The sequence below is a fragment of the Chaetura pelagica genome, unplaced genomic scaffold, assembly GCF_000747805.2.
Source record: "Chaetura pelagica isolate M959 unplaced genomic scaffold, ChaPel_1.0 scaffold344, whole genome shotgun sequence".
NCBI classification, from domain to species: Eukaryota; Metazoa; Chordata; class Aves; order Apodiformes; family Apodidae; genus Chaetura; species Chaetura pelagica.
Genome location: NW_009953098.1, coordinates 7,549,590 through 7,565,627, shown reverse-complemented (window position 1 = coordinate 7,565,627; position 16,038 = coordinate 7,549,590). Strand labels below are relative to the sequence as shown.

Below are 16,038 nucleotides of genomic sequence, written 5' to 3'. Positions count from 1 at the left end.
GTGATTTTATAACATTTTCACCAAAAAGCTGAGCAAATCCACAAATAATAGTAAGCTAAATACACAGCATGTTCAGTCTGCGAAAGAACAGGGGTCAAAGCCACCAAGGCCATGTATAGTTGGGGAACTGTTTGAATAGCTCAGCTCTTCTTTCCACCCAGCTGAGATGTCCACAGCCTTATCACACTTATACTCCTGACCTTAGGAGCTGAGCATTAGAAGAGTCCCCTTCTGACATGACAGTTTTTTGGTTAGAAGTTCACCAATCAACATTTATTTTTAATAACTGGACTTGTCCCCCACTCCCTATTCCCCATTGCCGACTCCCTACCCTGGGGCTCTGGTATTTACTGACTAACAAGAGTGCCTGTAGCCTGTTCCCAGAACAGAACCCGCCTGTGGCTCAGCATTTTTACTGGGAAGAGAAGGGGCAACACCCTACCCCAGAAGAGTGATAACTGGCTGTTTCAGCCAAAGTTTTTAAAATAATTTGCTACCCTACAACTGTAAGTGATACAAGCAAATAGGGTATCTGTAATGGTAGAGCCCTTGTCAGAAGTAGTCACTGCTTCCTACAAGTTCTTCTTACAAAAGATTATGGTTTTGTCCAGCACTTAAGCATTTCTCTTTGCTTCTCTGAGGCTCCTCCAGGGTCTTTGCCAGAAAAAGGTCAGGCCTGTTGCCACAATTCCCATGTGAGGACAGTCCCTGGACAAGCTGTGGACTGGGTCCAAAAGAAGCAATAGCACCCTGATGCTGACTGATACTGTCTCCAAGGAGGAATGGTGGCAAACAAGATTTTTTTGGTCCTCTTTCTTTTTCTTTCTGGCAAAAGTCAACTTACCCAAGCACAGAAAACTAATTTTAGTTTCCTCAGAGGTGACCTCCTCACTCAGCTGATTCACTGATTATAGGTAGCATGCAAATTTCCAGATGGCCAGTAACGTTCAAGCATGGAAAAAACATAGTTTGCTTATTGCATTCTGACTATTGCACAAGTATGTTATGAAAGAAAAAGTTATGTAAAAATCATAGTGGGTTTCACTATTTCCTATTTAACTGTTTTACTATAAGTGTTTATAATGCCCAGAAATTCATTTATGTGGAAAAATGTGAGCCAGCATAATAGTTTTAACATCCTTCTTCTTCTTCACAATAAGACAGATGATTATGTTTAATTTTTCCTTTACTAACATAAAACCTTACACTTTGATTTACGGTCCTTAAACTGAGAGATACTTCAGATAATTTAATTAACAAACAATGAATATAGACCTGGTTATTTTTGCTTTTGTTTGGCTGCTGTACATACAGAACGTAATAATGGAAGATCACAACATTCTCCTTGCTAAACACACTGTAAAGGTCCAATAGGGAAATATCCTCAACCATGTATCCTATACCTCATCCAGTCCAAACAACCTTCATTGGGGTCTCCCAGAATTACTGTTTTCCCAGTCACTGCCCACCCCAAAATGAAAATGATGGCCTGCCCTTGGATGGGCTCCATGGGTTTGCTGGTCTGTGCTGGCTCTAGGGGACCATAACAAAAATAGGAGGGATTAAAAAAACTCTTTGTTCTCAATTCAAGTAAAACACCGAGGAGACACAAACCCCTAACTATGCTCTTAAGACTGCAAGATGACAACAGGCATCTGACAGGACAGTGTGTGGGAAAGCAGGGATTACCATTGCTTATGTTGTTGCTGCTGGAATTTGAGGGCTTGGAGCAGTTTCACTAGCATAGCTGAGCTGCCATGTATCTGCTGGCATAAGTATGCCATGGGAACACTCTGATACCGGAAAAGAGAACATTATTCCCAGTTTAGTTTATATTGCTTCAGAAGCAGTTTAAGATAAAAGAAAAAGGTGTCACTCATCCCAAGAATATCAGAGAAGATGTTTATCAGCATAATTATAGTGATTTGAATTTGTGCATTACTATACACATATGTGATTTTCCTGTAGATTGCCTTGGAAACAACTTAGTGGTAGTCATTTCATTAGTGTTACATGTACACGGGTTAGTGAGACAGATTTTTACTACAATGCAAAACATGGATTATTGGAATTTCCCATATGAATATACTGCTCTGGATGAACAGAAGTTTGTTAGAAAACTACTGGGAAAAGACAAAGCTCCTAACTGCTAGCAGCAGCACAACGTGACTGTGAGGTGGCAATGGCTACTCTAAGCTGTTAGTGGTGAAGATGCTTTTTGCAGCATCTAGTGATAAGAGCACAGGTGATTTGTAAATCGAGCCCCAAAGTCTCACAAACAGTAAGCAGCAAAACAGATCTACCCCCTGGAGAAAGTCAGATGCAAACCCATCAGTTCTTAAACAAAAAATGGATTTTAAGATATTTTCTGAATTTTTCCCCCAAAATTCCCAAAAGGCTGCAGTTATTAGGGAAGGTGGAAGCAACATTGAATGCACATGAAATCTCTTTGGCCACTGGACTTCACTGCTGGAGTAACTGGAATTGCAGGAAGTAAATCCAAAACATCCTAGTGGGGCTGTTCTGCTGACCAAAGTGGGAGGATTTCCACCCTGAGAGACATAGCAGCTCAGCCCAAGACCTGCAGCCTGGGGCAGGAGGAGAAGCTCACAATGGAACCTTAGTGTTAGTGACACTGGCAGGGACTTAAGCTCCTGGGGATGGCTCTTGCTCTGTTTGGAGAGGGAAGACAAAGCATGGGGGAGGAAATAGGTGTAATGCAGAGCAGCAATATAAAATCCAGTTGTGGAACGCTCGATGTGGAAGCCAACAAAGCGCCCTGATGGAGGATGGAGGGCCCAGCTGGAGCAAGGAACGTGGCATCTGATGGTACCCCATACTGTGCACAGGGCAGGGCTAGGTTTCTGTGTGGAACCTCACCATTACTCCGGTGTTCTCACAAATCCTGTGGTGCATAGCAACTCATCTGTTGGGCCATCTGCTGAGCTGCCTCTGTACTTGAATTAGGACTGTGACTCTTTGTTCTGACATGCAGCCTTTCAAATTTTACACCCTCCCATTTGAAAACTCTTCTCCTGCTTGATCACCCATCCTCACCAGCTGGGGCTGACTGCTACGATAGTAGGTGTTTAGCAGCCTTCACACTGTCTCTCACCCTTCAGATTAATAATCTTACCTAGAGGAGAAACATTGGATGCACTTGCCTCGCATTGCATGTGTTGCCCCATCAAACAGGACCATCATTTCAAAGATGGTTACGGGAACCCCCCAGCCAGTGGCCAGCAGCCAGCATCTGCTTTTGAATTCTGAATTTCTAGGTTCTCAGCAGGCTGCTGGCTGTGAGTCATGCAAATCTCATGCCAGGCAAAGCAAAAATGGCTGCACCATGCATGGACTTCATCTCTTAAATAGAAAGTGAGATTTTTCAGTGACAGTTTACTCTTTTTAAGATGTTACCAATTTCTCTGCAACTCTGTTTTTATATTTCACCATAATTCTACCTGGCTGTAATCTCTGAGTTTAAAGTTTTGTGTGAAAGATGACATGTGAAAGTGAAATTGTGCATTTTAACATATTCTTAACCACTTATTGTCTTCAGTTTCCAATTACAAGCTGGTAAATGCTGCAGTTCCCATATCACATACTACCTCTCTCAGTTACACTGGAGCTACCAGGAACTCTGATAATGACAGCTCTGGGGGTTTCCACCCAGAGGTAAAATCCTCCTATCTGCTTTTCTCTCCCCATTCCCTTGTTACTGAGAACCATGACTGTGTACTTGATCTGCATCCAGCCAACTGATGCAAAAACTAGAGAGAAAGCCTGAAGCTCAACTCTGATATTCAAGTTCAGTATTTAATGAAGACAAGATATGACCATACGGGACCATAAGGTACTGTTGTTAGCAGTAAGAAATATATGGGAGAAACAGCACAGATTATTGAAGTGTTCCCCATAAATATGGTCATAATGTGCCTTACGACCATTAATAGTACAAAGTCTAATATTTGAGTGTTTTCCTCTGCTCCTTATCATTTATTCCTATGCATAGATGGCACATAAACCAGTTATCTTACAAAAAAAATTATCTGAACTAAAATCTACAACTATATGCTCATATAGAGATCCCAGTTCCATTTCCAAATCCAGTGAACTTGAGGAATGAGTGAAACTGAAACCTACCTGTGGGCGCACACTAAGTTCTGAGAAGATGAGAATTAGGGCCATCACTGCTGAAGTCTTTGTATAGCTCAGGCTGCTAAACTACATGCAAATCATTTGCTTGGAAATGTTCCTGAGGTACATCACTGAGGTGCACCTCTATGACTATCCCTCTCCATCACTGTATTCTGGAAAGGACTGCACAGCTACTGCTGCATACCAGCTCACTCTGGCTCTTCACCTCCCAAACTTGTGTCGCCTGTTCTTGAATGGCAAGTTTCACTAAAGCATCTCTGAATCCACCACAAGGTAAGTGCCACGGTGAGATGTAAAGTAGCAGTGCAAAGATACTGAATCTTTACCTAGCTAGCTATAGCTTATCTGAAACTCAACTGTGTCTGCCATTTTCTGCCCCAACATAATTTTGTTTGGTTTTAACAATCAAGTTGTTCGCCCCGGCAAACATCAATACAGCCCGCTTGGAATACTCTAATGGATAAACAGCTTCAATTTACCAGCCAGCTAATCAAGTTTACTTAAAACATTTATAAGTTTACTTATAAAGTTTATAAAGATCATTTCAAGAACAAAGGACCTGGAAATAAAATGAAAGACAAATAGGTCCTTTAGGAGGATAACATAACAGAACTGCAGAGGGTGTAACTCGTCCTGCTTTCCATTAGCAATGCTGCAGCTGCTGGTTGAAACTGGGCAATTTGCTAAGCATGGGCAACAAACCCTGGAAAGGAGAGGCTGTAGGTTGCAGTTCTACTGGCTGGAGACTTCTGTGTAGAAAATGCCTGGTAAAATCTTAGTCATTCCGAAGGCAGATAAATCATAATAATTGCTTTTCAGGGTCTGAGATAAATGCAGTCTCTGGCAAGGGTAAGGGATTTGACAGAGTCCAAATGAGGGTTTGAACTCCACAGGGAACATGAAAGCCTCTAACACCCTCTCCTTCAATCTGAGGCTAAATACTGGTTGTGATAGAAAACAAGAAATGTCTCCAATTGCAGCAGCAGCAAATTCCTAATGTAAGTAAATAAACAACCCTGATGGATCCTACACTACTCCTTCATTTTCTGACACAGAACCTCAGACATTGTGTGGACATGTCTCAAGGTCTAAGGCACTAGGGGTTGGCTTCTGGCTGAATATTAGGAAAAGTTCTTATAAAACCAGCTATTCACAGTCATCATGCTAGGAAATACTCAGAGCCATTCAAATTCCAGCCCTCCGTTCCAGGAGTTTTAGCAAATAAAAAGAAAATAAAAAACCCTCTGAAATTTAGGAACAAGAATAACTGCACTTAGCATCATTGGTTCTTGTTGTACCCTCTGATTTAATCCTCCTCTGTAAGTTTTATGTCAAATGTGGGATTTTCTGGAATGCCTCAGATCCAAAGGTCTCTTGGGTAGAGGGCACATTTACATTGTTTCTTTGTAGGAAAGTAACTGATTTGTGAAACTACAAAAATACCACAAAGCAATCTCTAATGGGATTGCATACACTAAAATGGCTTAGGTTATGATGCTCAGCTTTTTCCCTAATTCACCAAAGAAATTAGATGCCTCATATTGTGTCACGTTAATAATTTACTTTTAAGTAAACATATATTAAGGAGAAGATCTTCCAGATGAATTACAAATCTGCTCAATTAACTAACACATGGGTGAGCTTGGTCCGTGTTTGTGTGTCCCACCTCCTGCCAGTGGGGAGGTCTGACAGGTCCCAGCTGCTCTGCTGTGGGCCCAGGGCTGCTGATGCTCATGCCAGGGCAGCGGGGCCAAGGGCAAAGCAGAAACAGCATCAGAGTGCTGGGCACACCCACAGACACCCCTGCAAGGGGCTGGCTGGGAGGGGGCAAAGGAGCTTTGTGGCTGGGGGAACACAGCCCAGAGCATTCAGCATCTGCAAGAACATTGTGGAACTTACGTCAGTGGCCACTGCCTGCAAGTTACAGGGCTGTGGTGCTCATTCCTAGGGTAAGGGCTGCTTCTGTTCTGACTGACAGGGAGGGAGGACTGGGCTCCAGTTTTCACTTTAGTGGCTTGCAGCTCCCACCACTTACTGAATCAGCTGCTGGAGCTTCAACGAGAAACTGCCATGCAGAGGTCTGCTCATGAGGAGCACACACAGGCAGCAGAGGGGGACAAAAATGACCTTGCTGTATAAACAAGGCACTCCTGCACGTTCACAAGCCAGGTTACGAAGATTTTTAGGCAGCTGAGAGTGCAAGCAGATACCTAGGGCTACTCACACAAGAGCCTCTGCAGGTCTGTGTATGGTCCTTGGTCACTTGCCAGATCATCCCAAAAAAGGACCACAGACTCAAATATCCTGTTTCTGGTCTCACAGGAGCATATTTTCTCAAAGATTTTTTTCTCTCTGTCAGATTCTCAGCACCTTTTCAGAGTGAATTTTCAACAGTTCCCCACGCCCTTTGATATTTCTGAGTAGCTATTTAGTTTGCAAGAGTGTAAGGTGCCACAGTTGTACCAGTTTCCCTTGCAAATTTATCTTGGGGGTAAAAAAAAAAGAAGCCAAAAAACCTAGCGGAACTCGAGAGATGTCAATTTCTAGTACTTTCACATGTCCAGAAATTCTGTTGTAAATTCCTTCTAAGCAGTCTGGAGCTAATAAGACTGAAGAGAATGATAGGAAGGAAAGAAATAACCAAATTTTCTCTTTTTTCTCAACATGTCCCAAATGTCACCTCTGACCTGGCTTTCTATTTCTGGCATGGACTGAACTCCTTCTATTTATTTAGCAGCCTACACACCATTACAGTAACATAGCAACAGTACTTTCAGTTGTGAATTTGAAAAAAAAACCGAAAAAAACCCCCAACCCATATTTTTCATAAGAAAGCTGTTAAAGTATTGCAATCTAGTAACACTCCAGTGAATGTTTCCATTTTTCCCTTTGCCAGCCAGTATTGTTAGCTTTCCAGTCTGCAGACCCAGTGCAGAGGGATGGACAGGGGAGCCAAAGCACTGTCACTGTCACAAAGCCTGCTCTTCCTATGCCAATCAGACTGTCCCCTCACCTTTTTGTTTGTTTGTCTTAATGAATATTTATCAGGCTCAGCACAGACGAAAAGGGGAGTTTGGGGAGAATACTGAAATAATGACAGAATTTATCTGGGCTTTTCCCTCACTTTTCAAAAAGAGTTTATAATTTTTTTTATAGCTTAAGGGTTATGACACTCAGATTCATCTGTGAAAAAAGAATATTTTTTAAAGTATAAAGTGAAGTTGGCGTAACAGTCTCATTTGTAGCTGACAGTCCAAATTCCACTGCTTTACAGAGAAAGTTAGCCAGTGAAGACCTGTAAAAACAGCCCTGGAGTCAGGGAAGAACCCAGTGAAAACACATTGCAAGTCCTGTTTCAGTGGGAGCAATGCACCTAAGTATCTCAAAAAAGCAATTCCCTGAGCTACATAAGTGCCTCTTATTTTTAAACCTAAGGCCTCAGTGAGAACTCAGTCATTTTCTTAGGATGGGTTAAAAATGTTGAACTTATTAAAAATAAAACTTCTTAAGGCTGCAATGCTTCCACTATAAATATTAGTAAACAATACAGATGTGGTAGCTGGAATAGCAGCGAGCATTTTATGAAGCAATGTATGACTCCTCATGAAACTGTGTCTTCATTGCTACTGTAAATGCAGCTGGCATCTCTTCAGATGCTTTTTCTCATTTCATAGTGATTTTATCAGCACACAGTCACCTCTGAGTGCCTATGGCTTTTCTGTGGAATTGGCAACAGATCTTGGAAGGAGAGCTTTACAGCAGGCATACACATTCTGCTTTTCCAGTGTTTATAAACTCAATACTTCTCTAAACTTAGTGGTTTTACTGCACAGTTTGTGAAGTCTGCAAGTAAAACATAGTTCATGCTTGTTCTGAACTATTGGCTTCTCCTTGGCATGACCAGTTCATGTCAGCTTGAAAAAATGACTTCACAACTGTAAAACCCTTGAACTTCTACAAACAGTTTGCTACTCTGGTATGTAAAACCAGATTGTTCACAAACTATGTGCTCTGTTGAGATTACAAAAGTTGCAAATTTAGAAAGGGTCCCACTATGGCCATTATTCTGTCCAACAGAAATACGAATACATAACATATGGTCGCCGAGATTGGGACTCACAGGAGGAATAATATTTGTCACTAGCAGGGCTCACAGAAACTATTGCCTTTTAAAAAGTATTGTCAAAAATTATTCGAAACCTTTCAGATGCCAATTTAAGTTCCATTTAAATTAACATTTTCATTTAAGTAATTTTAAATTCATACTAATAATGACATTTTACTGCCTTTCTGTAAAATGCTCTATGGGAAAGGATATTGAAGAACTGAAATGCGCCGTTCAAGGCTTTTGTGGAAAGCTACAAAGCAGTTTTGACTATAGGGCTCAGGTGGGGTTTCTGGCATCAGAAGGGAAGGGAATAACAAAATCTCTAAGAACAGTTGTTTCATTCTAACAATTACAAAGCTGTTAATGAGTTAGCCTCAGAAAGGGAGTATTTTTCTGCCATGAAGACTAGACATCAGTTTTGGTTTATTTTCAATAAATACCAAGTTGCAGCAGATTTTAAAACTGATGTTTGCATGGCTGTATGTTTGTTGTGGGTTGTTTTTCTGATGCAACACAAACTGAAACAAGTCAAGGATATTTTAAAGAAGAAAAAAAAAAAAAGTTGTAGTATTGCATTTTATTCAGCAATTAAATGAGAGAGAGGAAAATCTATTTTATCTGGCTGGATGTGATGTTTTGACATGCAAATTTCATTTCAAAGATGGCAATTTTTTTTTTCTTCTCTTATCACATTACTAAGTCATTTCCAACTCAAATTAAAAGGACAAGAAAGCAAATTAAATGGTTGTTTATCTACTGAGTAAGATTATAGGAGTCAACTTGTCCCTTTCCCTAAAAATGTATCAAATTGGCACAATACAAATTCATAGGATTTTCATGCATTATTGGTAGAAGTTATGTGTTTATCCATATTCTAGTTTTCATGCTACACCAAAGCTCTACTTGCAATGCTTCTTCTTCTAACACATGTTCAATTGCATCACTAGCTTAATTACCATTCAAGTTAACATGTCCTTCTCTATTTCAAACTAGCATGTTGTGTTTTTCTTTCAAATTTATATATTTAAATGCAAAGACCCGATAACATGTGAGTTTCTGTTTTGAACAGAAAGAAATAGCTGGACATTCCTGTGCACTGAAAATATGTACTAAAAGATTAAACTGGGGCTTCAGGGCTATTATGGCTCCACCCAAATAAATAGTCCAAGAGAAATTATTCTGCTTAACATTCTGATACACAGGTTGCCAAGAACAGCTGGTTTTTTTAGAAATTATTTTTTTCTTAGGAGTCAGCCTATCTCATTAAACATTGCATTTAAACTACCAAAACATGGCTAAAATGGAAGAAAATGGTCTAGAATAAACACCGCACTTAACCTACCAAAACAAGGTTAAGTGGTGGAAAATGGTCTGATTTGCACTTAGCCAACTGCAAATGTTTAATGCCAATGATGGCAACTCCTCCTTAAAATAAATGTTCTGCTGTTATTTTACCAGTCAGATCAATTTGTTCAGGATACCTAGTCTGCAGCACAGCAGCTTGTGTATGAAAGTCTTCAGTTTCTCAAAAATGTGTTCTTCCTTGCTATACAAATCAGATAGAATGTATGCTGGATTTTAAAATTAAATTATGGCAGGAAAAACATAGGTACAAAACATACAACCAGAACCAGGTAAAAGGCTCTCTTGTCTTTCTTCATTATGTGGGACTCCTATTCCCACCCAGCCTATAAACTAGTGTTGAAAAATCTGCACAAATTGGTTAAATAAACTCAGTTGTTTAAAAGAAAATGTGGGATGTTGTTTCCAGCAGGGTATGAAATGTGGCTGTAACTATTCAGAGGGGACAGAGTTCAAGAGGTGAGGTTTTGTAGGAAGCATTTGGAATTAAAAAGGCTTATGGACAAAAATTAAGTTCAGATTTCTTTTTGATAGTCATTTTTCAGAAACTTCCCCCAAATCCCAAACCACCAAATCCTTGACTTCACACAGCACCTGGCAATTTCTTTGAGGTGAGGGTGGCAGTGTCCTCTGCTGACACCAGCCCAATGCTAGATCAGAAAGCAGCCACTCTGCATCCTACCCACCCTTAGCAGTGCTGTGGGACTCTTGTTCCTATTACTTGAGAAAATTCTTCCATAATTCTACTTTACTTTTTCTTCTTAGTGGCCAGTAACTTCCCGTTTGTTCTCCTGATATATACCAGAACTTCAGCTAAAAATGGAGAAGTAGTTTACATTCTCTTATCTTGTAAAACCCTGGCAGTGGGGTGCTGTGGTCGAGTTCTGGCAGACGCCCCAACAGTTAGACGTCCATCAGTAGCTACTTGCTGTTGTGCCCTTCCGATGGAACTTACTGCCCCTCACACAGAGACAGCAGGATTGGACACTGCTTTACTAGCTTTTTGCATCTGGTATCTTAATTTACACCTCTGTTTTTATCATTCCAGATCAGACATTCCAATACAATGTGTGGTAAGAAGTGCAAGGCTAAATTTTCAAACATGGGGTCCATTTTTGGACTCTTGTTCTAGAAATGCTGACAAGGAATCTTGATTTTCAGTGTTTGAAGAAAGTGGTCACTCAAGTAAAGTGGGAAACTCGCCTTTTTTTAAGCAAGTGGTCTTCCCTCACCAATTTGTATATTACTGAAGATTAAAAATAGCTCTTCAGTTGTGGTACAGCTGTGCAGAATTGACTTAAGTGTAGCTGCACTGACTCACAACAAGCAAGCATCTGTATAAAGCCCCTTACTATTGCAAACCACGTAACTCAACACTAACAGTAAGTAAATACTGGCGTGGCATTGACTGAGCTGATGGGCAGGCTGGCTGACATCACTGCTGCTCCTCACAGGGTGACAAACTACAGGAGAGTGATTTGAAGACAGGTTGAAATTAGCTGCCTGTTCAAAAGCCTGTTTCCTTCTCCTTATCAGCATAGGAACAAAAGTGTCTTCTCAATGGCATCAGTCTCTTATTTCATTAGACATCCTCTGTGCCTTCTTCTATGTCTTTGTTCCCCTCATGGTGACTTTTTGCACTGGCTGCAGTTAATTCATTTGTCTCCTAGGCCATGAAACCCTTCTGCCCCTTCCCCAATCAATAGAAAATCAAGTATTATCACTCAGTGAGCAGATATATTTCCATATGAGAAGTATCAAAAAGCTGGCTGTTCAAGGCTGGCATTACAGAATGGGGACAGGTGAACAACAACATCCTGAGCCTTCAGAATTTATTTATTTATTTATTTATTTTTAACAAACATAAACACTTTGTTCCTTTGCAGCTCTGAATTCCTATTCTAAATCCCTGGTTGAATGTATACCGCTCTAATATAGGACACTGCAAAACCCATCAAACCTGAAGCAGATTCTCCCATGACATCTGATTTCCTACAGAGGCTGGTACTCATGATCCACTAGTATAAATTAAAAAAATCCCCAGTGGGGTCAGGTTTCCCTCCAGTGGAGCTGGGCATCAAGCTGTGCCTGGAGCTCAACATATTTGATCTAGACTAGAGTATGATGGACTTCACCTTCATCGCCACCACTTCCTAGTTTTTGGGAGCAGCTTCTTCTTCTCTTGCCCCACCCCCTCCCCAATACCCAGCTCCCCCAGATCTTTAGGGGTTCCCCGGCACCCCTTGGGCCCTCACAACCCCCACCAGTGAGAAAAGCTGGAACCAAGTGGGGAAATGAAAGCAGCACAGCTTTCAGGTCACACTTAGGGGACAAAGAACTGCAACACACACCAAATGCTCTCCCAGGAGACTCCCTGCTCAATTGCCTCTTCAGATAGGCTGACGTGGTGGATTCATGGTTCAATTATCAGATAGAGGGAAAAGCTTTGTACATGCTATTAACTGACTATTAGAGTATTTGCCTGCTGAAGTGAAGCTCCCTGTGTTTCCTAAATGAATTTTCTGCATTTAGCATTAAGCTCTCTGTTTTTGCAGAAAGTTACACTTGGGTAATTAATCTCATGTTCGTTTCCTGCACATGTAAGAGAGCAGCCTTTGTTAGGGAATGATAAGACACTTCTAAGAATAGTGCTACTAAGAGCATCAGCTTTGTAAGACATTACAGGAAAAATACAGACTCTTAACACCTGCTTTTCGCTTTTCAGAGTTTTGTAAATAACGTTCTGCTTATCTAGAGCCAAATTCTGACTTGTTTATGGGTAGAAAAGCTAATTGCTATCATCAGATAACAGGCATAAATGAAGGCATACTTTGGATTTCAGGATCCAACCTAGCAAAAATGCATTTGTTTAGTTTTATAAACACTGTAAATACTCCCTGTGCCTTCAGTGGGACTATCTGCAGTTCCCGGTCTCACAACCTGAATCCATCACTTTGGTCTCTTAACTATGGATTCCACTGAAATCACTTGGACTTTCTTAGTGACTGTAAAAGACAGGATTAAAAATTTAACTGCGTGTAAAACAAGAGACCCTCAGGCTGGACCTTACAAAGGCCAGATGCTGGACTCAGGAAAATATAAGCTAGGAGACAACCACGTGGGAGCAAATGAGTTGCTCCAGTCTAAGAGAGGTGCCAGTGGGCAGCAGACCAAGACCGCATTTGAAGCTCCCTGAAAGCTTCAGCCCAGACCATGGATTTTGCCAACTGAACACAAAGGGTGGTGTAAAGCTTGGGGATTTATGTATGTTGTCAGTTCGGAACCAGAGCCAACACCATTCTGCTGTAAGGGTTGACACTTGACACCTACTGAAGTCAGTTTAAACAGCCATTGTTTTAAAGCTTGTGTTGTTTTTAAGCAGTCACTGTGGTCCAGCCTGCGCTATCTACCACCCCAGTGCAAGATGCACAAACTGCCACGCTGGTGAAACAATATGAAAAGTGGAAAAAAGTAGTTTACAGTGGGTACGAGACAATTTCCACTCGGTTTGTAGCATCCACCGTGTAGCTAGTCATATGAGAAAGGACATTAATCTTTGCTGTACTTGCAAGAGATTTCTTTCTGCTTTATCATAGACAAAGGAGTAGTTTATCCTCCTAACCCGAAAATGAAGCCTAATCTGTAGAGATCTGGCTAATCTAGTGGTTGATGTTTGAAGAACAACATAGACCCAATTTCCCTAGGTTTTGTAGTGCAAAATCTAAGCAGAGCAGAGTGCAACTAGTCTTGTGAGCTGATCAGAGACCCTGTTGTGACTATTATCTTGACGTATAATGGGGGCTTTCAAATCCCAGCTTTATCACATTCTGTTTTCTCTACTTTGCCCTTTCATGAATATTGAGTCATCAAAAATAGCTGCACTGACAGAGTTACTAATGATACCAGCTGGGTGAATCAGTGGCTCTTACATTGTCCAGTGCCTGCTATACACTGCTATTACTACACTCGTTACAAAATACAACAAAAAATAAACATCCATATTTTATTTGCAGCTCCCTTGAGACACATAATAGTGGTTATTTTAGATTTGGAAAATGCTAACTGAACAAGAAACTGACTTAGAATAAGTTAAAAATAAATTCTAACATCAGTAAATTATCCTTCTAATTTTTAGTGCAAAGAAAAAATACACTACCAAATTATATATATCTACCACATTCTTCACGAGACAGTTATTCCTTATATTTCTAGGAAAAGTAAACATCAGCAGTCCAGAAGAAATGCTGATAAACAGAAGTGAACACGACAAATGATGTAAGAGATGTATATGGCTGGAGCGCGACAGACACACATGGTGGCATCCTGCTGGTACAGGGCAGAGCTGGGCTAAGCCAGGTTAGAAGTGCAAGACTCAAACAAGTATTAGCGATTCCAAAAGTGTAACAACAGCATCAACACGCCTGGTGAAAAGCCATCACAAATGAGTATGCAAAATGGCCCACGATGATCTTACATTTTTCATGCTGTCCCAAGCGATTTTTAAGGGTCATTTATTTCTACCCGGAATGCATTCCTCGCAGCCCTGCAATGAGACAGTTTCCTATGTTTGCAACACACACCCTTTTTTTTTTTTTTTTCCCTTTCCTTCTTCTTCTTCATTCTGGGAGGACCTGTGGAGTTCCCAGAAGGCTGCTTGTGTTCATAACATACTGATTTAGTCAAACAAGAACAAAAATCTGTCAATTTAGACATGTAAGGAGCCTTCCATTAGTGCCTTATATTTTCATGTATTTCCCCCTTTGTTCACCCCACACCTTTTTTTTTTTTTTTTCCCTTTCTTTTTTTTTTTTTTTTTTTTTTTTTTTTCCAGGAACAAGCAGGCAGATACAGAATGAAACAAGGGCCCCCTTTACACATCATGCAGTTGCAGCTCTCCACGCATGCAGCTCTTGCTGCTTCTCACCAGTCCCCTTCACCTTCCAGCTACCAAGAACTTCACAGCATGACACCTTCCAGCACCTCTTCATCACAGACAAAAAGATAAGTTTTCTGCTAGCAACTGCATCTGGCATATTAAATTGGTAAATAAAACTACTGCTGATGTTGCCTTCAGCGAGTGCCATGGAAATTACAGAGCATCTTAACAAAGGAGAGCCTGAGAATGTAAAGTATTAGTTTTCTTCAGGAGGTTCTTGCTCTTCCCTGGTAAAGTGACATCTGAAATTCTATTACAACAATTCTGGTAGTTACGGCAACATTAACTGAAACCGAAATGCGGTTTTTTAACCTAAGGTACGTTGCATAACAACTGAACAATATAGTCTTACGAGCTGGGAAAGGTTAATACCAAAGGGCACAGGAATATCGGCGCAAACTAAAACACTCCATAAGCGCACGGACTTGCAAATCTTTTTGTTTTGGTCCAAGGCGAAGCCGAAACGGGCGAGACATTTGAAAGGAAGAGTAAGACACCGAGCACATGCCGAGATCCGTTTAGCGAGGAAAAAAAATATCAGCAGAACCTCTGCACTTACGTATCTCTTGAGTTTCTTCTCGGGGGGTGATTTAATGAGCCATCCAGTGCAAACGACGTCCCCTGAGCTCATCTTCCCCCCCGGCGCGGAGCGGCGACGCGGGAGCCAGGGTGCGGGCTGCGTGTGTGTGTGTGTGTGTGCGTGTGTGCGTGTGTGCGTGTGTGTGTGTGTGTGTGTGTGTGCGCGAGTATTGTTCCCAGCCAATTTGAAACCAGCAGTAATCAGCTTCCTTCAGCTGTGCTCTGATACTGCTCCAGCCCGAGGAGGAAGTCATGACATTGATCACTGACACGGCCAGCCCTCCCTCCGCCGCAAACACAATGCAACACACCGAGCACGTGACGGGCGGCCGGGACCCCCGATCCCCGCATCGCCCCGGGGAGTCCGGCCCCGCATGTCCCGGCTCCTTGTGCCAGGGTGCCCGGCCCCGCATGGCGCCGGGAGCAGACATCCCCGGGGATGCTGACAGCCCCCGCGCGGGGGGGCAGGGGGAGCGGTGCCCGTGGTGCGGTGGCCGCAGTGGCGGGGCTGCCCCGGCAGGGGAAGGGCTTTGGCCCGGCGCTGGGGCGCGGGCAGTGCACATGGTGCTCCGTGCTCGGTGCGCTGACCTCACTGCAGCCACCACTTCTCCCAAACTTCCTCAGTTCGTGAATTTAGGGGCTTTTCAGCGGCATTTGGTCCCCTCTCTGCATAAACTGATACATTTGATTTTTCTGGTCACATCATTGCAGATTTTTTTAGAAACAGGCTTTTTGAGAAGTGACTCTGGGGAGAGAGATTGCCATTGCACTGTCACAGCTGAAAAGCATGACCGCAGAGTCCTGATCACTGATGTCCTTGGAGTTAGTGCCTCCCTCCAGGGTGGGAAAGCCTCCTGGCTTCTCAAGGACAGGGCAGCTTGTGTTCATTTTTCAC

At 42.0% G+C, this 16,038-nt stretch overlaps 1 protein-coding gene across 3 annotated transcripts in view; it reads right to left on the bottom strand.

Annotated features, from left to right (window-relative positions):
• GAB3 (GRB2-associated binding protein 3) overlaps window positions 1-15,195 on the bottom strand; it is a 61,355-nt gene extending 46,160 nt beyond the window's left edge. For all 3 annotated transcript variants that reach the window (XM_009997128.1, XM_009997130.1, XM_009997129.1), the window contains exon 1: window positions 15,124-15,195. In XM_009997128.1, the coding sequence (XP_009995430.1) occupies window positions 15,124-15,195 (72 nt within the window). The remainder of the gene's footprint in view (window positions 1-15,123) is intronic.
• Window positions 15,196-16,038: the final 843 nt, after the last annotated feature.